General features: G+C 38.0%; 1 protein-coding gene across 1 annotated transcript in view; it reads left to right on the top strand.

Annotated features, from left to right (window-relative positions):
- cntn3a.1 (contactin 3a, tandem duplicate 1) overlaps positions 1-25,091 on the top strand; it is a 127,167-nt gene that overhangs the window by 64,270 nt on the left and 37,806 nt on the right. The window contains exons 5-9 of the mRNA XM_036592141.1: positions 8,851-8,946; positions 20,726-20,929; positions 21,824-21,926; positions 22,198-22,382; positions 24,412-24,551. Coding sequence (XP_036448034.1) covers positions 8,851-8,946; positions 20,726-20,929; positions 21,824-21,926; positions 22,198-22,382; positions 24,412-24,551 — 728 coding nt within the window. The remainder of the gene's footprint in view (positions 1-8,850; positions 8,947-20,725; positions 20,930-21,823; positions 21,927-22,197; positions 22,383-24,411; positions 24,552-25,091) is intronic.

Genomic DNA, 25,091 nt, shown 5'->3' with positions numbered 1-25,091 from the left:
CTTATCTTTACCATGATGTATTAACTGTGTCTTATTTGTTTGTGATGTTCATTTTTTCGAAAATTCAAGGCAGATCGGCAGTTATTATTACTGTGTTTTCATATAACAAACAAATGGATGTATGTTGATTTGGCTTACACTCAGTCATCTTTAGGGGGAGATTCTGAGTAAGTTTTAGAGAAGAAAGGCTGTATGTGTGTGGACTTTTTTACTCACTTCAAACCAACGTATTACGTTGCTTAATTTATGTGGAATAGACCGTAATTTAAAAAAAAAAAAGTTGCTGCAAGATGTCTTGAAGCAGTTCTTCAGTGTGCCATCTTGCTGAAGCAGTAAACTAAATAGGCTAGTTTTGTCTGAATAGGCTGAAAAGGTTTGTTTGTACTTCAACTGAACATGCAGTCTAGTCTGAGGATGTGTAATACCCACTCCTACACAGTAATTTCCAAACACTATAATTTACCAACCCTACCATCTCAAACTCTGCAGCTTTTGCCTAATTGATAGGCAGACAAGCCATTTAGCTCCATACCCAACCTTAAAGTGACTGCAGTTTCACACCCAGAGGACAGTGATCTTGCCCTGTGATCTGGGTCCTTGTTCAGCGTTTCCTGTGCTTAGACAGGGAGTTTTTCTTCTTTATCTTTTTTGCGTGTCTGCTTCTTTCAGGTTTAAGACTCGGTCTTATGTTAAGCTTCTTTGGACATTGTCTGTTAAACCGGTTGTACATCACAGGTTACGAGTGCTTCCTCACTAATGAGTAACTGACGCATTCCTGCTTATTAATGCAGCTCTGAAGGCTCAGGATTCAGCACTAAACCTATGGCCTCTATTATTTTTAGCTTGAAAAGATTCCTTCCAGTGCCTTTGCGTAAGTTTTGCTGTGCTCTGTAACATTTGTTGGATTTGACTGGATTATGGATTACTAGATCTGTTTGATTCTGAAGGATTTGTCGGTGTTATTTGAAGGCAAAGTTGATAGTGTTGGATTTGTTCATTCATTAAAAGGTGCTGAAAGTGGAAAAAGTTATCAGAGGCAGTTATAAACATGGCACTGAACCAATACTCAGTGTCAGAGTTCAGCCACATTAAAAGTACTGTTTTTATGTCCTGTTTTTAGCTGTGTGTTTCTTTTGGTAACGCTTTATTTGAAGGGTGTCTACATAACACATTCATAACATCTTATAAAACACTTCATAACATGTTCATGAATGTTTAAATCAACGTTTATAAAGTATACATGGTTTGCATGATATTAATATGGACTAGTATGTAATTTTATTGAGATACATTTTTCAAAATAAAATAAAAAAATATATATATAGCATTTTTTTAGGAAAACGCCTCATTTCTGGTTGGCCAAAAAAAAATTGACCTCGCTTTAACCCATAGGTTGCTAAGTGCTTTGACACTCAGGCATGTTTTACTTATACTTTCCATTTACAAAAGCAGACCAACTTGTCGGGTTCCGCTTGTGTCACCAAGAGCAGAAAGCTGAGGGAACAGGCTCCCAAAACTGTTCAGATTGGAAAAATGTAGCCTGGTCTGATAAATCTCAGTTTTTACTGAGGCACACAGATGGCAGGGTCAAAATTTGGCACCAACAGCATGAATCGATGGGCCCATCATGCCTTGTGTCAGCAGTGCAGGCTGGTGGAGGTGATGTAATGGCATGGTGAATTGTTTTTGGCACAGTTTTGGCCTGTTAATACCAATCAATCATCGATTGAATGCCACAGACTATTGGAGTATTGTTGCTGACCATGTGCATTTTTTTACCCGTCTTCTAATGGCTTCTTCCAGCATGATAGTGCACCATGTCACAAAGCAGATATCGTCCCAAAATGGTTTCAAAAAGTTCTGGACAGCCAAAATAAAATTGACCTTGCTTTACCCCTTCGGTCATTAAGTGCTTTGATACTCAGGCACAACACCATACTAAGATTCAGTCGAATGATTGTTCCTTAGCATATTTGAGAGTAATTTACTGTCTGTGTATTAAAGTCACATAAAAAGCAACAAATGCTTAAGAAGAAAAAAAAACAGATAATTAAAAGGCAATAGAAAGTATAAGTAAAACATGCCTGAGTGTCAAAGCACTTAGCAACCTATGGGTTAAAGCGAGGTCATTTTTATTTTGGCCGACCAGAAATGAGGCGTGTTCCTAAAAAAATGCTATATTTTTTTTTTAAATAAAAAAATGTGGATTTTTATTTTGAAAGATGTATCTCAATAAAATGACATACTAGTCCATATTAATATCATGTAAAACATGTATACTTTATAAACGTTGATTTAAACATTCATGAACATGTTATGAAGTGTTTATATAAGATGTTATAGATGTGTTATGTAGACACCCTTCAAGTAAAGTATTACTTTTCTTTCTGTAGGGCTGTAGAGCAGTTTGAGCACGGTACTTTTAGACATCCGCCTTCCATTCAATTCAATCACAAACCCAGTTCCAAAAAAGCTGGGACAGTAGGTAAAATGCAGATAAAAATAGAAAGCAATAAGGATGAGGGAATATTTACCAAAAAAAAGTGTTCATAAGGTAAAACACAAAATATGGTGTTTTTGTACTTTTCTCAATTTAATACAGGTCAAAAAGGATTTACTAAACTGCTCCAGTTGTTAACGGGGATTTTCCCTGCAGTCCCAAGTTGTTTGAATTGGCTATGTAGATTTAATTTGTATGTATTTGTAGGTCCAAGCCCCTAGTAAGCAAGCCAGGTGACAGTGGTGAGGAAAAACTCCTTAGGAGCAACAGAAAGAAGGAACCAGTATTCAGAAAACCCTCTTCTGTTCTGGTCACATATAAAAGTTACACAACAATAAGAGTTATGAGAAATATGAATAAAGTAATGAGGTCATTTTATGTTCATTTTAATGCATAGTAATTTTAAAAAAATGTACACAGTGCTGTATTAATGTCTGAGACCACCCTTTATTTAATTTCCAGTCAAAACGACCATTGGGTAAAAAATATTTATTTTTCAGTGTCAGGAAAAAAACACAGGAAATGTATATTTAACAGAAAAGTACACAAAAGCCTCCAGCACTAAGTAAAATACCAGATCTGTCAGTATTTAATTTGTCCACTCTTCACTTTTGTGCACCGTACTGTCACAAGTTACAACTGTACAGCTGTCACTGACATTGTTACCCTTCAAAGAGACACTTAGATTCATACATAATGCATGCAAAGACACAAGCAACTTCCCAAACTCACCTTAGCTGCCTTGCAGATGTCTCATGTGCATCTAAAATGGCTAAAGGAGATATTCCTCAGGAGATTAGATATATGATGATTCTTGCATGAGGAACGGGAAAGTCAAAGGAAAGTAAATGGAGTTTCCAAACAATTTATAGAAAATGGCACTCCTAACGACCATACATGATCTGGTAGACGACCAAAACTGTCAATATCAGATAAACAGCAGCTTTCATCTTTGAGAGATCAAGCTCCACTCTTACTTCAGATCTGAAAACATCCACAGGTGTTTCTGTCCACCCTTTGTGGGGTGTAGTTGTCAAGAAACCGCTACTAAGAAAAGGAAATGGCCAAAAGATTGAGTGAAGCAAAAAATACAAGCTGAACTTTGGAGGTGTGGAATATAAGTCTACTGAAAAGATTGGAAAAGGAAGGCAAGGGGTGGATATACTAAATACTTCAAAATTGGTATTATATATAGTTAATAAGGTTATTGTGTAATTTTCTTTTAAATGTATGTTTTTTGCTTTTTGTTTAATGATTGAAAAATGAATAAATGTAGTTAATGGCCATTTTCACTACAAAGTGAATACATGAAATGATCTGTCTGTGTGTGTATGTATGTGTGTATGTATGTGTGTGTATATATATATGTATGTGTATATGTACCTTACAGTCAGTGTCTGCCAGTATTTAAGGTTTTAGTGTTGGTATCGAAATAGGAAAAGGCGTATCGTGTCTTCTCGGAACTCTTTTCCTCACTGCAGTATTATCTCCAGTCTTCCGAACATTGCACATACTTGATTTGAGACTTTTCAGGTACACTGAAGTGGGACATACTGACATTAGTCCTAAATAGCACCCTACAATCATTTCGCTCTGAACGTTCATTGGCTCATTACCTCCCAGCGTTTTTCTACTGCTGCATGTGGAACATTTCGCAATTAACCTTTTAAGAGTGACACAAATTCGCATATTTTCCAGAAGGTTGATTTTATCTGCAATTAGAGAAGTGTCCCAGTACTTTTGGGAGGGATTTGCATTGCATTTCATGGGAATATGCTCATTTTCAGAGCATCTACAAGCCTCAGCTTTGTTTAAAAGAGGATTTATGCCTTTGAGAATCAATGAAGCCATCTTCGTAATAGACATAGCTCTTTGGCAATGAGACGTTTATTAGCTGACCTCCTTCTCCTCCCCATGAATCAGCAAAGCCTATAACTTACATTTCCAATTGCTCCCTGAGGCACGACCAATCAGCAACCTTGTTTCTGAGTGGGATTTTGGTGCTTTGAAATTCATCAAGCCTCAGAGCTGTGCTAAAAAGGGGGGCTATTTCTCTATGCTGGGCCGATAAAGTCTCTTTTGTTCATTTATTTATTTATTTATTTAATGCTATAAATTTATGCTGTGTTTACATCGTTTCAACAGAAATAGTGGTGTACAGTGTGCATTGCATTCTAATTTAATATTTCCATTTCAGACATGCTGTTTAATTCATTCACTCTTCACTTTTGTGTACTGTCAACTTCTCTTTAGCACACTTAGGGTCAGTCTCCTAGAATAAAATGAATTTACATTGGTAATTCTACACTGACGCTGAAATTTGTCCATGATTAGGCTTAAGCCATGTCTGGGAAACATCACTTAATATTAGAGTTAATTATACAGCAGTCAGTTCCGGCCACGCAAGCTGATTGGTTGAGAAGCGTTCTAACCGTGCTGTTATTTCACCATAACATCACTTTTTTTCACAAACACTGTCACTCCACTGAGACGCCGTTGCTAAGCAACGACTTTGACAGCTGTAGGAGACGCTCGAGCCATTTGAACGTTTTTACTTCTTACTTTGCCACAAACAGAAACTGGATACTTTTAAGATCACATTTGACCGACAGCCAATTTGGTCAGACTCTGAAGATGAGACGACACTAAATTCCCAAACTGTCATCACCACTGAGCAGCTTTTCAGTCGGCAGCTGTGACAGAAGAACAGCTGAACAACCTGGAATCAGCCAGAAATGAACCCAACACCATTCGCCAAACTAAATGGGCTGTAAGATGCTTTACAGACTGGCTGGAACAAAATAACATTAATATTGATCTGGCAAAAACTGACAAAACTGAGCTAAACTTGATATTGCATCAGTTTTATGGTGATGTTATTTTGCAGTAACACGCTCCCTCTCGTGTTCTGTTGCTTAAATATAGTACATTTAACTTGACACATTTTCACAAGATCGGTAGAATCTGAATCTCCTTATAGACCAAATCAGCGGGTTTGTAGACATAATAGTTTGCTATACTTCTGGGTGGATAACTTGCATCCAGTCAGCATTAAAGCAGCTCAGTTTGCGCCACAATTTACAATAAGTTCAAACATAACAGGCACAACATTGGCAAAAACTGCAAAATCTCGTGTTTAAGACTGTAAAGTCAGTGTACCCAAATTTGTAATGGATTTTACTTACGTGTTCTGTTATCCAGCTTTCAAAAGCAGGTAGTGCTGCTGAGGGATCCCCTGTCTTTAACACTTGTAGCTGAAGCCGACGACAATTTAGTGAATCCTTTACACTTCTAGATGAAGTGTCTGTGCACTATGCACAACCAATTAGTGCACTAGAATAGGACAGTTTGTTGTGTCGATTGTTTTTTATAATATTACTATTTGCAGAGTTTGACATGTCAATTGCTAATACTATTGGTTTTATTTTATTCTACACATGGTTCTATATAAACGTAAACATTTGTGTGGGTGTGTCACATTACAGTGCACCATATTGTTTCATAGCCAGTAAGGTAAGCAGACTGGTAAGGAAGGTAGCTGATAAGATAAATTATATGCTTTAGAGCCCATGTGTTAAACACAAGGGCTGTGGGCCAGATCAGGCCCGAGAAACAATCCTATCTGGCCCGCAAAAGTAATTTAGTTTTCAGTATAAGCAATGGTCAGTTTGGTTTATCGCAAAATGTTAATTAAAAAAGGAAATAAAACAGACGTTTTCTGGCCCACGGATTTGTTGAGATTTTTTATTATGGCCCTTTTAGTGGTCGAGTTTGACACTCCTGCTTTAGGGTGATATAAAATAACCAAAAAGACCACTTATTTATTAACTGTGGTTGTTGTAAATGGTTCCAGCTGTCTCTCAAGCATGTGGAAAGTGAATACTTCTTTATTAGACCCTGCAATAATAATGTATGGCTGGTGCATGTTTGTGATCATATTAATCACAAAAATTAATCACAAAATTCCTCCTTTGTTAAATTAAGTCAGTTCCTGCTGATGAAATTTAACAAATTAAGATTTTTTTTTATTTTTACTCTGTTTATTTGTATTCATATGTATTTATGCTTTGTTTTATGTGTATTTATTTCAATGTTGTATAGTGTTTTACGGTCAAAATTACGGTCAATACTGCTGAGATTAACAATAACATTTTTTAATAGTTTTAAATAATTAAAAGAACAAAAATGATGAACCACAAACAGCCCTGTTTCCAGCTTAAACATTAATGCAGCTATTTAGATTGTTGATTCTGATTATTACTTGGCGTAAGTTCTTGGGGGAAATTTTCCTTCCTGTTGGGTTTTTTTTTTTTTATTTCAGTTATTATACTATCATTAAATTAATAAATGGAGAATGATGGAGCCAATTGACAATGGTGGGGGTGAAACTTTTGAGATTCCTCTTGTCATATGTTGTGATTAGACGACAATTTTTATTATTATTTTTTTTTTACGTAGAACAGAGTGTATCCTCTGTGATTTTACAGTAATTAGACTTGTATTAAGTATATGTCAGCATCAGCCTAAGAGTTCTTATACTGGAGACACTGCTGACACCGTTATTTTTTATATTCTTATGTCCTTTTATTTAATTACGTATTAAGATAATCCCTGAAGATTGAGTTCCAGTGATCAGTTTTATGGAATCCATATGTCTTTCACTGGTTAGTGCTCGTTATCATAACTGATTTCTAAAGAAAATCCACAGATTTTGTTATCTGGATATCTTTTCAGCATCATCTCCGGTGGATGCATTACCAACTTCACCATCATAATCACCTCATTTATAGGTGCATATGCATCTTCCCTGGTCATAACTTTTTTGTTTGAACTTCTGATACATCCAAGGCTGCTCGGTGTGTAAATATCACATATAGATGGAATTAAAATATTGACTGTCCACATCTTGAAGGGCAAGAAGAGGGTTGTTTATGTGGAGGATTTTTTTTTTTTCATTTTCTCAAATAGACCACTGATTATACTACTACTGCTGCTAGTACTTCTAGTACTACTAATAATACCATTTTGTAATATTATATCAGTACTTTCAAGATAGTGACAAATGTCATGTTACTTTGATGTGGTTTTAATTTTCATGGCCATGAGGTGCTTACTTTGCTTAGATGAAACAAAGTATGCAGTATCAGATAGGACATACAAATGCTTTGTAAATACGGCTCCAAGGCTGAATAAGTCTGGTTAATTATTCGGGTCTCGTGAGACTGGCTTTCAGAGCCGGTATTGGCCTATCATATGAAGTGAACATGAGGTAAATGAAGCATTCAAGAAGAAAACTGAATATTGAAGAAAAGTTTTCCTGACAACAGGCAGTAAAGTAACTTATAGCACAGCAGCACTGTACTTTAGGGCCCCGTTCAGCCGGAAAAAAACTCCCCCAATGTTTATCGAGCCCCCTGTTTTGAGGATGGCATCTGCACAGTGTGCGTTTGTGTGAGAGAAAGAGAGAAAAGCGTGGGCACTTGGGTATTGAGTTGTTTTGAGAACGGATGCATGGCTCATGAATATTCTGTTTGAATATTCAACTCCCCAGACAAAACTCCCTCAGCGAATCAAGGTGCACGTAAGGTGCAGACAAGTTCCATCACAATTTGTTCACTTCTGAAGAGAAACAAACAAAAGTATGCTGAGCGAAAATATGTTTGATTGTTTTGGTTGAGAAGCTGGAATAATTATTCTGTTTAAAGCAAGCTGCCGTCTTGCCACGCGCTCACGTGGACCTCAAAGCAATCATCTGTAAGTGGTTTGACAGTTCTGTGTGTTTATTTGACAAAATACCACTGTTTTTCGGTGATAAGTTCATTTGATGATCATTACAAGATGATCATAACTCCAGAACTCGTCCAGCTGTTTTGACATTGACGTTGTCTGTGTCCGAATAGTTGAATGAGACTTTGTCTGGTTTTCTTGGTTTTTTGCCTGATCTGGTAGCCTTGTGGATCCTCATAGTAGTCAGTTCTATTAATGTATTTAGTGAAGCCATGAGATGGAAATCAGTCAAAATCAAGGATGCAGCCATTACATTTTTTTTTAGATGTTCTCCTCACAACTATTTTGTCACATTTGTCAGATTCGGTAGCCAAAGATGTTACTCAAGCAATTAAAGCCGCAGTTGCAAGATTATATTTGCATATTATAGGTTTGAATATTAGTTATTGGCACAACAATAAGTAGTCAGAAGTGACAGTCAACATCTCTGGGCGATTAAGAAAAAAATAAGGGTAAGGTTCTCTGAACAAAACCAAATGAGAATCCTGAATTAAAGTAAAAGCCAGGATGTGGTTGACCTGTGTTTCTGTCTCTGTCTCTCTCTCACTCTCTCTCTGTACCAGATTTGGAGGATTTTAAAACCCAGAGAAGAAGTCCAGTTAGGGTTCGTGAAGGCCAAGGTGTGGTCCTGCTTTGTGGACCTCCACCACACATGGGAGGTGAGTTATATTCTATCACAATTTACTTTTAGGATAGTTTCTTTTAATGTTTCTTTGCAGCTATATCCCATTGCTGGAAAAAGCATAGCTTGAATTCAGAGATGGTGTTTTTTTATTTTTTAGTCCTATGGTGTTAACTTTTGCCTTTTCCATGCTTCAGTGCCTTTTGTTGCCACTAATGCGAGGGTGGATTAGATTAGAGTTTCACTACATAGGCTACGTTCACATTACCAGGTTGAAGTGGCCCAAATCTGATTTTTTGCGATAATGTGACTCAGATCTGATGTTTTCAGAGCTGTGTGGACGCACAAATCTGATCTTTTCAAATCCGACCTGAGCCACTTTCATATGTGGTCCTAGATCGGATACGTATCCAATTTGTGGCCATGCGACCTTAATGTGTCACTCAGATCCCCCCCACTGCATTCAGTGTTACCATGGCAGCAGCGCCGAACAGAAGTTAAAGCCTGTAAACGGTGGAAAAGCAGCTCATCTCACCTTTTTCTCCTTCGTCTCGCTCTAATAATGAAGCTGAGAGCTGATCAGAGTAAATTATCTTCACAGCGAAGCTCGTTCTGCTCGTTAGTTTGTGCTGATGATGAACGTGATTCATTCACGTGACGTTACTGAGTAGGATGAGCTCATGAGGGTCATTTCAGGAATTGTTCACATTAACGACAGATTTGAATCATTTACCTAAACGAGTGTAAACCATCGTGTTGGAGAGATCGGATTTGAGCAAAAAATTGGATTTGAGCAACGTAATGTGAACGTAGCCATAATGTTCAGTTTCCAGATTAAAAAGCTGTACTGTTGTTGTCTCTAAGTGAAACTACTCAGGTTGCAAGCAACAACAAATTTGCCACCATGCTAATGTTAGCTTGAAAAGAAACCCTTTATATGTCAAACAAACACAATGGAACTTAAAGAACCAAGGGCTTCACCACAAACACTAAGAGCAGTACATATTACACGGATCTTTCGTGTAACACTTCTTACATTCTATCAGTAGTGCTGTTAATTGTTTGGTTCATGTGCATCAGAGGGGTGGTTTTGTTTTTACCGCTCTCAGATGACCCATGCAGCACCCTGTTGCCTCACTTCTATGCAAGGCCAAATAGCCTGGCTGGCATAATGGCTCATCACTGTCCCTTTTGAAGTCTAGGTGAACTAAACGAGTTTGGAACATCAAAATTGTCCTGATTATTAATCAAACCTGCAACCTCAAAGGAGTGGCAGAAATTATTAGTCAAAGCTAACTACCTTTCTCTTTTGTGGGTCAGTCCAAATCACATATCTTAGAAAAAAGTCTGTCAAGGTCAGCCCTGTGAAAGTCAGGAATTTGTGTTCACAGATTCACTCTAATTCAACTAACCCAGGGGTCTTTAATTAAAATTCATAAGGTCCAGTTACAGAATATTTCTTCAAGCAAAGATCTGGAACATCATAATGTCTAACTTGCATTATGATTCAGTGCCATATACTGTAGACTAAAGTAGCCTAGTAGGTATATCAACATCTTATACAGTCAACAACTGAATGTCAAATCAAATAAAGTACAATTCAGTGATATTTCAACAATATTTATCAGTTTTCTCTTTTTAGATCACGTCATGTGGAATAACTTCCCTCTGACTCACTTTCTTCTCCGATTGCTGTTTCTCGCCTCGTCCCTCCCCTGTGCATGCATCACTCACTCGAGTCTCGGTGCTCATCGTAATGCACAGATCTGATTGGCTGAGTAGCGTCACGTGTGATATTCACAATGCATGTGATTGGTCTGTGAGTCTCCCAGGCCACTAAACGGTACCGTAATAACTAGAAAAGCTACGCCGATTAAAGTAGTACCACCCTGTCGAAATTAAATAATTCTCCATAGTTTATCGGTTATAGGTTCAGGTCCGCATAGGACAGCATCTGTGTCTGGACCGCAGTCCGCCCATTAATGACCTCTGAACTAACCCCTCACAATATTTGGAAGGGCTTGCAATTTTGTATATAATCAGTAATCCCAATTACACAACAAAACCATGCCTGATCTTTCCAAGGACTGTGACCTGTCATTAGCATGCAATTAATTGCACACTATAAAGCACACTATTAATTTCTGTACTTTGACAAAAACTGAAAAATGTGCTCCAGTTTTGAATTTATCTGTCAAACACAATGTACCTTAAAGAACCAGAAGGCTTCACCACAAATGCTTAATATTATGGCACTAAGAACAGTAAATATTACACAGATTTTATGTGAAATGCTTTTTACATTGTATCAGTAGTACTGTTACTTTTTTTGGTTCATGTGCATCAAAGGAGTGTTTTTTTGCTCCCACTCTGACCCTTGCAGCCCCCTGTTGCTTCACATCTATGCATGGCGAAATAGCCTTGCTGACATAATGGTTCCCTGATGGGGCAATTGAATTACTTTTACGTGTTTGTCAGTCACTGCTCTCAACCAGCAATTACAGTCCACCTCTACTTGCTCATAGGCTTTAAATGTCTTTTCAGCCTCACTACCAGCACAGTAAACACAAATTTCCTTATTCTTTTCCAGCTCTAGATTTAACGCACCTAGTGGCAAGCTAAATTGCTCTGATGTTAAATGTCACGCCAAGCAAACTTTTCACTTACTCTTGCCTTTCTATAGGTGGTTGTAGTGTTGTTGTAAAAAGCACAGTCTGTGGTAATGCTTAGCGTGAGTTAATAGCATTTACTTGAATATTTCCTTTCAAGGTCTTGACAGTTACATCTAAACATAAATCTGATAAAAGCTTCTTTCTGCGTTATGCCAACACCACCTCATGGTGACCAAATTGCATTTCCACTAAACAGATGAATATGTAATTGACTTACGTCAAGCTGTCACCATAAAGAGTGAACTCTGCGGCTCTGAAGTGGCGCAACCATTTATGCGTCTGTGCTCCCACTGGGAGGTCGTGAGCTCAATAACTGGCAAGTGCAAGACAGTAAAATTGGCCTCGCTCTGTCTGAGTTGGTACGGTGGTCCTCCCTCTCCCCCAGTCACTTAGCACAATGCTAGCCAACACTGGCGTCTGTAAGCTAACTCAACAGAATTTGCAGTTAGGCTACGTTCACATTACCAGATGTGGACAAACAAATCTGATCTTCTCAAATCCAACCTGAGCCACTTTTATATGTGGTCCTAGATCGGATACGTATCCGATTCGTGATTATGCGACCTTAATGTGACACTCAGATCAGCTTTTTTTTCCACTGCGCGTGCGCCATCATTCCATCAAAGCCTGTAAACGGTGGAAAAGCAGCTCATCTCACCTTTTTCTCCTTCGTCTCGCTCTAATAATGAAGCTGAGAGCTGATCAGAGTTAATTATCTTCTCAGCGAAGCTCGTTCTGCTCGTTAGTTTGTGCTGATGATGCTCGTGATTCATTCACGTGACGTTACTGAGTAGGATGTGCGCATGCGGGTCATTTCAGGACGCCGGTTCGTTCACATTGACAGATTTGAATCACTTCCGTAAACGAGTGTGAACCATCGAGAGATCGGATTTGGGCACTGAGGCTTGTAATGTGAACGTAGCCTTGGTCTTCAGAGTTTTGAGCTGTCCTGTGATGTTGAACCAGCAGCAGTTCGGAAAGATACAGTAGCTGGCTTCACATGTCTCTGAGAAAAACCTTGCTTGGTAACCTTGAGGAGACCTAGCTGGTGGGTGGGAAGTGGCCATTAGGGATGCGCATGGGTTCTCGTGTACTCAGTTAACTGTTCGAGGTTCCAGTGTTCGAATACTGAAATTACTATTGAGTTTTATCATGGGAAGACAAAAACTGAGAAATGTACAGACCAAAAATGAGTGAAATCCCAATTTTATCTTTTAACAGGACTGTGAAAAGTTTTGCCCTGCGATTCCTGGTGGTTTCCAATAGTCAGTAATAGTATTTTCTGTTTTCCTGATGGGTTGTTATCACAGTGAAAAGGAATTTAATGGTTTAACAGGTGTTCCTACAGGTTTACATGCATTTGGTTTTCTAATGGGATCCAACAATGTCTTACAGGAAACTAGTCATCTCTAATTCTAACCATTCAAATCCAATTCCTATTAAAAAGTAAAACCAAAAGGTTTCAATCCTAATGATTCTAATGGTCTTTTTTCAACAGGGTGCTGAAAAACACCATTAGATATGTTGAAATGCATTGCTACTCTAAAATATAAGTGCCTTAACAAGGATGTGTTGCCAAGGAAATGTTATTAAGGACACGACTGAGAAGCCTAAAATAGTGCAGCTTTTATCACTAAATAGGCGAGGCTGATATTATGTCCAGGAACAGCTACAAGCCCACCTGTAGAAAACAAGGAGTCTCCATCAGGATCCAGTGTTAGCGGTTAGCTGTAGTTTTAGCCCATTAGCTCATCTGAGGCAGTATGCTACTCATCTGAAATAAAAACCTGTTGATTTTCCTTGAGTTTCCTTGAAACCATGTTTTTTTTTTGGTCATTGTTCCGTTCATGAACTCCAAGATTAAAATGAACCAACATGCACATTCCTAGTGGCCATAACTAAATTGGGGAGGAAAAACTCAATAAAAATCCAGCCAAACTCCACAAAAAAGGGGAAAGTATGGCTTAACCATTGTTTGTAGTTTAAAGGAATCTTATGTAAAATTTGATTTGTTCTTTAAGAGCAAGAATTTTGCCATTTCATAGTTCTCTGTCTCTTGAAGTTACTCACTTTTCTGGTACCTTGCCCTTTGGTGGTATTATTTGAAATGGGTTAAACCCTGTTTTAACTCTATTTGTGTTTTTGCTAGGCTAATAGAAACAGAAATGACTTGGAAGTTGGTTAAAACATCAGTTGAGATCCATTAGGGAAAAACAGCTCAAGTTATTTTTGATGAGCTCATCAAAAATAACTTGGCTTGAATACTCTAGGTAGCCTCCCCATCCATTCAGAGCACCATCCTTCACGTTCACCTCCTACCACAACCCACTCAAGCTGAAGAGCACTGTTGTCCACTGTCTATGTCTCTAACCATCAGATAGCCTGCAGTCTGTATATGACAGTTGCTTATAAGTCAACACCCACTCTAGAAGTTGTTCCTGTATTGCTAACAACGTGCAATATAGTTCCTAAAGTATCAAAGTGCATCCCCTGGCACTTTGTGTCACTTCTGATCAAATAGCTTAGCGTGCGATGGGGAGTAGATGGTCTAGCCGCGTTACATTAGTGGCCTGTCTGCCTCTTCCCCTGCTGGCTTGATTACTGTGTTTAGAGCTGCACCTAATGCACCAAGCCTTATTCCTCTAATGGAGGTAGACCTTTTTAAGCTTACTAAAGCTTGAAATCTCTTGTTTTTTCTTCTGGGCCCATCAAGAGAAATTGGCCTGTGCTTTGAAACGCTTTTTCCGTGCATGAGAGAGCTCGTGTTCGTTATTTGACGGAGAAGCCTGTCTTTTATTTGACCACATAAAAGTAAATGCTCTTACATATTTATTCATTTACTTATTTTTTATGCTGTATGCTAACTTGTTTCCTCCAATCGGTGTCTTGTACTGTGCAATTGTACCAGTTTACTTACTCAATACCACTATTGATCATCTTCTTGACTTCTTTTATATAACACTTCTGCCCTTGTCTCCCTTATTAATGTTTAATTTGTCAATTAGTAACCTTTTGTTCTCGTTTTTTGTTTATCGTTCTCCATACCTTTGGAGGAGATTGACTCGAAAACAACAATTAAATATGTATGGGCTTGTCAGAACAGAGCAATGAATGTTTTATTAATGCGAGATGATCAGGCGACTGCACGGATTTAATATGTCGCACAGCAGTGCTGTTCATCAGGCTGGCTGTATGCTTTACCACTCTTTATTATCAGCTTATTAGTTTGCTGCTGCTTTTTGTAGTTTGCAAAAGGAAAAAATGAAATTAATATTTAAAGTAAATATGGAAATAGTACTGCAAGTTATTAGTCTGGGGATGTAGGTTTATGTATGTCTCTGAATGCCTTTCCGTCTGTATATTAATGTGACTGGCTCGTCACTCTCCCTTTGAGGTCTGGGTGAACTGGACGAGTTTGGAACATAGTTGAAGCTAACTAGCTTTCTCTTTTGTGGGTCAGTCTAAATCACATCTTAAAAAGAAGTCTGTCTAAAAATACACAAGGTCATCTCTGTGTAATATAAGTTCCTCAGAAATGTGCAGACTCACTCCAATTCAACCAACCTCTTGCAATATTTGCAAGGGCTTGCAATTTTGTCCCTTCACCACATTATTTTGGTATTAAATGTGTAAATCCCAAGTGTGGAATCAGTAATCCTAATTATTTTTAGGTACCATTCAAGCCTAGTTCAGAATCGCACAGTGCAACTGGATGTTCTTCCAAAATAAGTTAGAGAGAACTCCGATATAGGGTGCTTATTTTGTGTACCAGTAATTTATTTCTTTAATTTATTTCTGTATGTTCTTGTTTCTCAGAAGTGCTCTTAACTTCCTTTTTGTTTCTCCCTTGTTTTTATTAGGAACCAACTAGACTGCGTTCAAAGCAAGTTGTGGAAATATACTAGGTTCACAATCATCACAAATGTCTACCGTTTTGTTGCAAATGTTGCCACAAACTCTATGAAAAGCCACTGCAAAATCAAGTTTTAGCCTGCAACAAACACAAAAGAACAGCAAGATTCTGGTTGCACTGTGTACAGTGTATAATTCTTTAACTCAAGGGAAAAAGGACCTCGTTTGGCTACACTTTACCCATATTGTTGATCCATTTAATATAGAAGCCCTTGCACTTCAGACACTTGAATTCAAATATACAGTTACATGCTTCCTTCAGGGTAATAGCAACCATGCATAGTGAGCAAATAACTTTTTTAATGGGAAAAAAACAGTAGGTAATTGACTTAAGACAACCTGTCACCATAAAAAGTGAACTCTTGGGCTCCCGAGGGGCATAGCTGTTTTCAGATGTTTGAACAGAACTAAGCATTTTATACAGTCAAAGCAGTAACCACTACAACATTGAAACTGAGAAAAGCACTTTAAAATTCGCTTGTAGTATGGAATTTGTAGTTAGTACAGTTTTCACAATCTGTTTTGTTTTAAATGAAGCCCAGCTGAATCAAGAATTTTTGTTGCTAGATAAAGTTTATCCTCAGACACCTGAAGTTGGTTATCACTTTATTTTGTCCAACACTGCAGTTATTGTAGTCAGTTTCTTAAACTCCATGGAAATGCTGGTGGTTCCAAACTTGTACTCGTACAACCTCATTTCCAAAAAAGTTGGGATGCTGTGCAGAATGTAAATAGAAATGGAATGCAATGATATGCAAATCATGTAAACCATGTTTTTAAAGGAAAATGCTACAAAGACAACATATTAAATGTTGAAACTGAGAAATTTTATTGTTTTTTGAAAAATATATGCCCATTTTGCATTTAGTGCCAACAACACTTTCCAAAAAAGTTGGGACGGGGGCCTGTTTACCACTGTGTTTCATCACCTCTTCTTTTAACAGCACTCTATAAGTGTTTGGGAACTGAGGAGACACTGCTGTAGTTTTGAAAGTTAAATGTTTTTACATTCTTGTTTGATATAGGATTTCAGGTGCTCAACAGCTTGGGGTCTCATTTGTCGTAATTTTCATTTCATAATGCACTAAATGTTATCAGTGGTGACAGGTCTGGACAGCAGGCAGGTCAGTTTATCACCCGGACTCTTTTAATACAGAGCAATGCAAGTGCAGAATGTGGTTTGGCATCGTCTTGCTGAAATAAGCAGGGCCCTCCCTGAAAAAGACGTCGTCTGGATGGCAGCATATGTTGCCAAAACATGTATATATCGTTCAGCATTAATGGTGCCTTCACAGATGTGCACATCACCCACCGCTATACCATCATGAATAATGGCTTTTGAACTGTGCACTGATAACAAGCTGAGTGGTCTTTAGCCCAGAGGACACAGTGTCCATGATTTCCAAAAAGAATTTCAAATGTTGATTTGTCGGACCACAGGACACTTTTCCACTTCCCCTCGGTCCATTTTAAATGAGCTCTGGCCCAGAGAAGGTGGCAGCGTTTCTGGATCCTGTTTATAGGTGGTTTCTTCTTTGCGTTTTAGAGTTTTAACTCAATTGTGGATGCAGTGACGAACTGTTTTCACAGACAGTGGTTTTCAGAAGTGTTTCTGAGCCCATGCAGTGATTTCCACTACAGAATCATGTCCATTTTTAATGCAGTGCTGTCTGAGGGCCCAAAGATCACGGCCAGCAAATACTGATTTTTGGTCTTGTCCCTTACATACAGAGATTTCTACCGATTCTCTGAATCTTTTAATGATATTATGTACCGTAGATGATGAAAAGCAGAAGTTCTTTGCTATTTTATGTTGAGAAACGTTATTCTTGAATTGTTGCGCTATTTGATAGTGCAGTCTTTCACAGAGTGGTGAACCCCTCCTCATCTTTACTTCTGAAAGACTCCGCCTCTCTGAGATGCTCTTTTTGATACCCAATCATGTTACTGACCTGTTGCCAATTAACCAGCAGGTTTTTTTTTTTTCTCTTCAGCATTACACAACTTTATCAGCCTTTTGTTGCCCCCGTCCCAACTTTTTGGAACACGTTGTTGGCATCAAATTCAAAATGGGCATCTATTTTTCAAAAAACATTGAAATTTCTCAGTTTCAACATTTGATATGTTGTCTTCATACTATGTTCAATGAAATATAGGGTTTAAATGATTTGCACATCATCGCATTTGTTTTTATTTACATTTTCCCACCTTTTTTGGAAATGGGGTTGTATGCATTATTTTCCATGTATTTACAGAATAATAAGCCTAAGGACATAAAAAATTGAAATTAAATGTGTGGTAGAAATATGACTGACGACGTTATTACACAGAACAGTTATTCTTGAAAGAATTTGTCATTTCATTGGAACATAAACCTAACAAATGCCTCAAGAATCCTGAACAGTCGTCCCCTGAGGCCTGCCACTGGTAGTCTGAAATATAAACAGCTTATTGTCCTAATTTTTGTTGCATGTCTGTGACACGTTGACAGGTTTGCAGTGTGTGGGCTGCAGATTGCAGGTGTGTGCAAGTTAAAGGCTAAACATATTGCAAAGTATTGCTCCATTTCTTTCAGCCATCATCCCAGTGCACAGCTTTTTGGAAATGATGCTGCTTCCTTTACCCTTGAAATAGATGGTGAAAACCACTAATGGACTAATGAACTGTGTGCCGCAGATTTTTTTCTCCCTCTGGTCAAATTGTCTTCTGTGCGGAACCAAATAAAGCATTTTAAAGTGTGCACAGCTGTGTGTGCTTAACACATTTACATTAATTGAATTCTTAAACCTTTTCAAAACACATGCTGTTGCCCCCTCCTAATGCTAAGTCTTTGTGCTGTATGGGCAGTCGTGGGCTGGAGGTTAGGGAGCCAGCCCTGTGACCGGATGGTTGCCGGTTCGATCCCATTCGGCTGACAGTCCATGACTGAAGTGCCCTTGAGCAAGGCACCTAACCCCCAATTGCTCCCCAGGCACCGTGGATAGGGCTGCCCATCGCTCTGGGCAAGTGTGTGTCCCCTAGTGTGTGTAAATGTGTGCATAAATGCGGAGGTCTAATTCCACAGTGTGCAAACGCAGTTGGCCGATGGTTCTGAATGAATGTGTCATGTACATCAAACAGCCACTACATCAAGTACACCTCCTCATATCTGCGCTCATTGTCCATTTTATTAGGTCCACTTACTATATAGGTGCACTTTGTAGTTCTACAGTTACAGACTGTTGTCCATCTGTTTCTCTGCATACTTTGTTAGCCTCCTTTTACCCTGTAATTCAATGGTGTGGACCCCCACAGAGCAGATATTATGTGGGTGGTGGATCATTCTCAGCACTGCAGTAACACTGACGTGATGGTGGCCTGTTAGTGTCTGTTATGCTGATACGAGTTGATCAGACGCAGCAGTGCTGCTGGAGTTTTTAAACACTGTGTCCACTCACAGTCCACTCTGATAGACACATGTTGTTGGTCCAACTTGTAGATGTAAAGTCAGAGACGATAGCTCATCTGTTGCTGCACAGTTTGTGTTAGTAAAGCTCTAGTCCTTCACCAAAGATCACAAGATGCTGCCCACAGGATTCTGTTGTCTGGATATTTTTGGTTGGTGGACTATTCTCAGTCCAGCAGTGACACTGAGTTGTTTCAAAACTCCAGCAGCACTGCTGACTGATCCACTCAGACCAGCACAACACACACTAAAACGCCACCACCACGTCAGTGTTACTGCAGTGCTGAGAATGATCCACCACCCAAATAGTACCTGCTCTGTGAGGGTCCATGGGGGTCCTGACCACTGAAGAACAGGGTAAAAGGGGGCTAACAAAGTATCAGAGAAACAGATGGACTACAGTCTGTAACTGTAGAACTACAAAGTGCTCCTATATCATAAATGCAGCCAATGTAATAGACAGTAAATATAAATACATGGAGGTGTTAATTAAGTGGCCAATTGGTGTATATCTGTATAGAGTGCCCTCCAGAATTTTTTCTCATATAAAAAAGTAAACACTTAATGACTACAGATTTCGGTGAAGTCTGATTGGTATATATTTCCATTTCTGTATAAAGTTTCATGGTGAGAAGCCAAAAAAATACTTTTATATAATTGGTTTATATTGTGTAAGAAGAATGCAGTTCAAGCCTAAAGAGTCTAGTCTTCACTATAAAGTGTGATTTTGGATGGCTAACATTATAGAGCTGTTTTTATTATAAAGGCCTTGGAAATCTTTTGGGATTACACAACATTGTGGCCATCAGAAATAAAACACGTCTTTTCTAAATAAATAAATAAATATATATAAAATGTGTGTATAAAATGTACTTTATATTAGAAATATAAAGTACGTTTGATTTTAGATCAAAATCTGGCTGCTTCTTCCAAAAGGATAAAACTGGGGTCATGGTTTTATTTCAGCAAGACAGTTTTTATTTATTTATTTTTTTAATTTTATGTATTATTGTGTTTTTGTCTTGTGAACATTTTTTTTTTTAATACTAAACAGAAAACAAGATGTATAACAAGAACATGGATACAAATAAATGCTTTCCCCCCTGAACTGTGACGATAACTCTGAAGGGCGCCGTGTGATGCTGTGTGCCAGTGTATAATTGACGTCATTGTAAAATTCCAGCATGGGATCTTTTTGTAGTTACAGTGCTGTGGCTATTGATTAGTCACACTTACTCAACAATTGCATTTGGCTTTTGCTAAATATTTAGACATTTGAGAGACTTAATGATATTATTAATATACAAGCAACCTACACATCTCTGCTACAAATGAAAATGTAAACTCTGTGATCGACGTCTACTGTTTGTGTACAATTCAGCTGAAAATATATAAGTATTTAAAGTCTAAACATAATAACAGATGAAGTTGTAATAGTTAAAAAAGGCAAATTCATGCAAAACACAATTTAATACAGTTCTGTTAATGTTTAAACCAGACAAACTTTCCAATCTCAATAAATACCACATAAAATCCCTGCTTTTCTTACCAATTTGTCACAAAGCTATATCAATCTTTAAGCCTTGTCATCAGAAAGTGTGATAGTGAGTAGTTCCGTATCATTGATCTGTTAAAAGTGCATATGTTTACCTTTGGTTTTACCATAATTGTCCTTTTTTCATGACATTGGTCTGGTTGTTATGCTAAAATGTTCCAATGTGTTAATACTAGACTATATAACTGCATTGCCTGATATTCTACTCAAAACCTCACCTGTCGTCCTGTAGAGCTGACCTTTTCATGGATCTTCAACGAGTACCCCTCATTTGTGAAGCAAGACACTCGGCGATTTGTATCTCAGAAAACAGGGAACCTTTACATCGCTAAAGTGGAGCCATCAGATGTGGGGAATTACACTTGTGTGGTGACCAACATGGTGACCAAATCTAGAGTCCAGGGACCTCCCACTTCGCTAGTTCTACGAAGTGATGGTAAAGCTATTTTCACATTACTGCACATTGCATATTCAGTTGCATAGTAAGTCACACCATTAATTATCCATTTGCGTTCTTCAGTTTGCGAAAAGCTCGAATCTGCCACTGTTTTTCAATTTGTTTTGAGGCCAGGCAAAGACAAAATGTGGCAGATGGAAAGGATGGTGTTCTTTCCACAAAACAAGACTGTATGCACAAAAGTAACTTTTAATCAAATTCAGACAAAAATGTCCTCTTCTGCTCAGCGCATCGCTTGATAGTTTAGAATCCACACTCTGGAGTTTTTCCGCAGTGAGCTAATAAGAAATAGGTAAAGTAGGATTTCAGTTTTCTGAATTTCTGCATGATTCAATTTGAAGTGTAAACAAAGTCCTTCAGAGTGGTTTGTTGTGAAATGATGCACTGACAAGAAACTTACAAACTTACAGTTTGGATACTGTTCTACCTCACTATCCACATCTCCATCATTTAAATGTTCATTTAAATAAGATTTAAAAATGTTTTATGCAAAAACTTTCGCATCAGAACTATGTCTCTTGAATCAGGCAAGACATTTGATAACATCAAATTTTATATACATATAACATTTCATGTTATAGCATTTTGTGGTGTTTTAGAGGCTTTAAATACTTCAGATGTTTTCCTGTCTGTTCTTCACTACTGCTGTGAATAATTCGGGTTTCTCTAGAGCAGAGCATTCACATCAGACCACTCTAATATGACTCTTTTTTTACCTATTATCAATTTAATTTTGCAGATATCAGTGGAATTCCTCTTTAATATCAAATTGCACCATGCTTTTGTCACAGGCGATACGAGTAGTGGACTTTTATTACAACAAAAAATGGCTAATCCTGTGGCTCCTAACACTACATAAAATGTTTTTTTCAGGAATTATGGGTGAATATGAGCCAAAGATTGAAGTTCAGTTCCCTGAGGCCTTGTCTGTAGCCAAGGGGTTGACCGTCAAGCTGGAGTGCTTTGCACTGGGAAAGTAAGTAAATTACAGTGGATGTGCTTTCCAACCATGCATTTGCATGAAATAATTCATCATGCATGCATAATATATAACACATACATGCTATACACATAAAAGCCATGTGACATTACGTGCTAATTATTCACTAGCCACCACAACCTTATTTATTAGTTTAAGTACTTTCTCATTTATGAGATATTTATGCTGTTGGTGATGTATAAATATGTTGGATATCTCTAAAATATCCATCACTGTTTTCTTACCCTGCTGTGCCTCTTGTCTTTAGCCCGGTTCCTGCTATCAGCTGGAGAAGAGTAGATGGGGCACCATTCTCCAGAAAAGTGGATGTTAGCAGAGCTAGCAGTCTGCTAGAAATCCCCTACTTCCAGCAGGAGGATGCTGGCCAGTACGAATGTGTGGCAGAGAACTCCAGAGGGAAAAACTCTGTCAAAGGAAAGCTTTCTTTCTACGGTAGGTTGAATAGTGGTAGCATTTTAGACCCTGTCTGGTTGTTGTGTCTATTAGGATTTAGGTGTTTATTTACATGATAACTATGTATTATCCTCCCGCAGTGTACAGTGTTGTTTGAGAGAATGGATTTTCACATTAGGCCACAATTAACTTTGCTTTTCTCCCATAGGCATAATTTTGTGAGCTGTCCATCAATGTTATGGTGCTCTGCAGTGATCAATATTAGAATATTATTCAGTTACAGCTCATTTTGCTATGAAACATGAGAGATTTAGCAAGTAATCTTGCTGAATAATTGCATTTCAGACTCACTCACAGTTTGTGGTATGTTGTTCATTCATCACAATACAGTCACTGTGTTTTACATTCACACCAACTGTGAAGCAGCGTGTTTTTAGAAACCTGATGGCTTGATTTTAAATGGAAAAAAAAAATCAATAATTACGTTCAGAATATTGCAGTGTTATTGTTTTTTATTCATATGTAGGCAAACTGTGCTGTCTTTTTCAGCACATGTACGTTATTTGAGCATATATTGGTCAATCTTTATCTTTCTTCAGTTACCTCAAACACCTCAAACCAGTCATTAACATATTCATTAACGATGCCATTAACACTGATGAACGTAACAAATTGAACATCACTAATGTCTGTGCTGCCTTGAAGTTCTAATGAATGATTCGCAGATCAATGCACAGCTGATTATAACACAGTGACACCTCACTCATTGTGATAAAGTCGCTCATGACTTGGCTAGTCTGCATCACATTTTTTTCATTCTGCTGCTATGAGACATTTATAATTACCAGGTTATAGACACGGTTTTTGACCTGTATATCATTATTGTTGGAACAAAGCCTTGTATTTTTATTTTTTTTTATATTAAATTTTTGAACATAATTTGAAAATAGCAGCTGCCCTTTACAATGTGCAGTCAGTACTGATCAGTCATCATTATCTATGGGGCTGGGACTCATTATTGTGATACATTCATTTCATTTTATTTTCCCTCTCGTGCTCTCCAATCCTCTAATGCTGGACTCCTCACAGTTCCCTCAACTAGACTTTCTTCTATGGGTGGCAGATCTTTCAGTGCTGCTGCTGCCAAACTCTGGAATTCTCTACCTTCCACTCTTCGTGATTGCTCTTCTTTGTCTTCCTTCAAATCTCAGCTAAAACCTTCCTTTTTTTCTTCTCTTTAGTCTTTTAGATTTTTTATTTATTTTATTTTTCGACATTTTTCGTCCTTGGGTTTGTGAAAGGCGCTATGTAAGTTGAGATTATTAATATTATTATTATTATTATTATTATTATTATTATTATTGTACATAGATACTATGGGTATTTTACGGCCTTTTAAGCTTTAAGGTATTTTAATTTTTTAAAGAAAAAAAAATAAAAAAAAATAAAAAAACAACAAAAAACACGAACAATATTGATGTCTTTCACATCAGAGTTAATGGCTGGTAGTTTGTTCGCTCATTTTAATGCAACTAAAGAAGTTCCTTGTGCTCTTTTCTTAATTAAAGCAGAATGGGCTGATAATCAGCATCTGCATCTTTGGCTTGCACTGGCTAAAAGAAATGACAGCTTCATCTTCACTACACAATGAATCGATTCCTTTTCCCTCTTCATCGTCTTCTCACATTGTACTTGATGTGAAGGTTTCATTGCATTAAATCTATAGAAATCAACTCAGACTGTCATTAATCATGGAAGATACTGTTTCTAATGGTGTTTTCCTCTGTAGCAGCACTCCAGTGTGACAAAACCAGGCCTGGAATTTTGGATTGGCAGGCGCAGTGCTCCAGCATACAAAATAAAAAGACAAAAATAATAAATTCCATTCCATTTCATAGTTGTTGTTTTTGATATTTATCAATAACAGTAATGATTTATGTCAGTAGGTGGTCCCAGACCTAATAGAGACCCCTGATTCATGAACCATGGCCCATGATCAGCCCACTAAGTTGACGGTTAATAATTCATTTTCATGTTCAGTATTTTGTGTCTTCTGGTTAACTCCCAGCACCTCCTCATCTGTTGGAGACGCCGCAGGACACACAGAAGGCCATCGATGACTCTCTGCTCTGGGAGTGCAAGGCCAGTGGGAAACCCAAACCCTCCTACAAATGGCTGAAAAACGGGGAACCACTGGAGACCTTTGAGGTGGGTGAAAGGAGAATTTGATTGGGTTTTAGTGGTTTGGTGTCCAGGTTCTTGGTCATGCAGCAGTTAAACAGTTATCAGGACTAGAGCTTGAAATATTTGTTTGAACCTGACAGGACCCGTATTTGGATTTGGACCAAAATTTCAGGCCAGATTAAAACTCTAATCAAGACTCTGATATTTAATAAGAGTACTCATCCAATTTCACTAATCAGCAGTAAGCTTACTGAGCAGCAAATACACTTCAACACTCCAGGATTGTAGTTTTACTGTAGTATATTTTTTGTCAAAAGCGAGTTCAGGATTTGTTGACAAATTGAGTTTTTTCAGCCTTATAACAAAGTATTTTGCAAGGTAAAACTATTGTCCTTGATTCACCTCACTCCTCAGTCCCTCTGTGCATGATCATGCAATACCCACTGAATCCCTGATTCTAAACCTAGGAAGTGATATTGAATCTGAAGTACTACAGGGCAGTTTACACAAAATAATGACCTGCAGAAACAAGGCATTTAAATGTGAGCCCAATGCCAAGTATGA

Source organism: Colossoma macropomum, unplaced genomic scaffold, assembly GCF_904425465.1.
Source record: "Colossoma macropomum unplaced genomic scaffold, Colossoma_macropomum, whole genome shotgun sequence".
In the NCBI taxonomy this organism is placed as follows: Eukaryota; Metazoa; Chordata; class Actinopteri; order Characiformes; family Serrasalmidae; genus Colossoma; species Colossoma macropomum.
The sequence above is the reverse complement of the archived record's forward strand: the minus strand, read 5'-3'. Positions and strand labels throughout refer to the sequence as shown.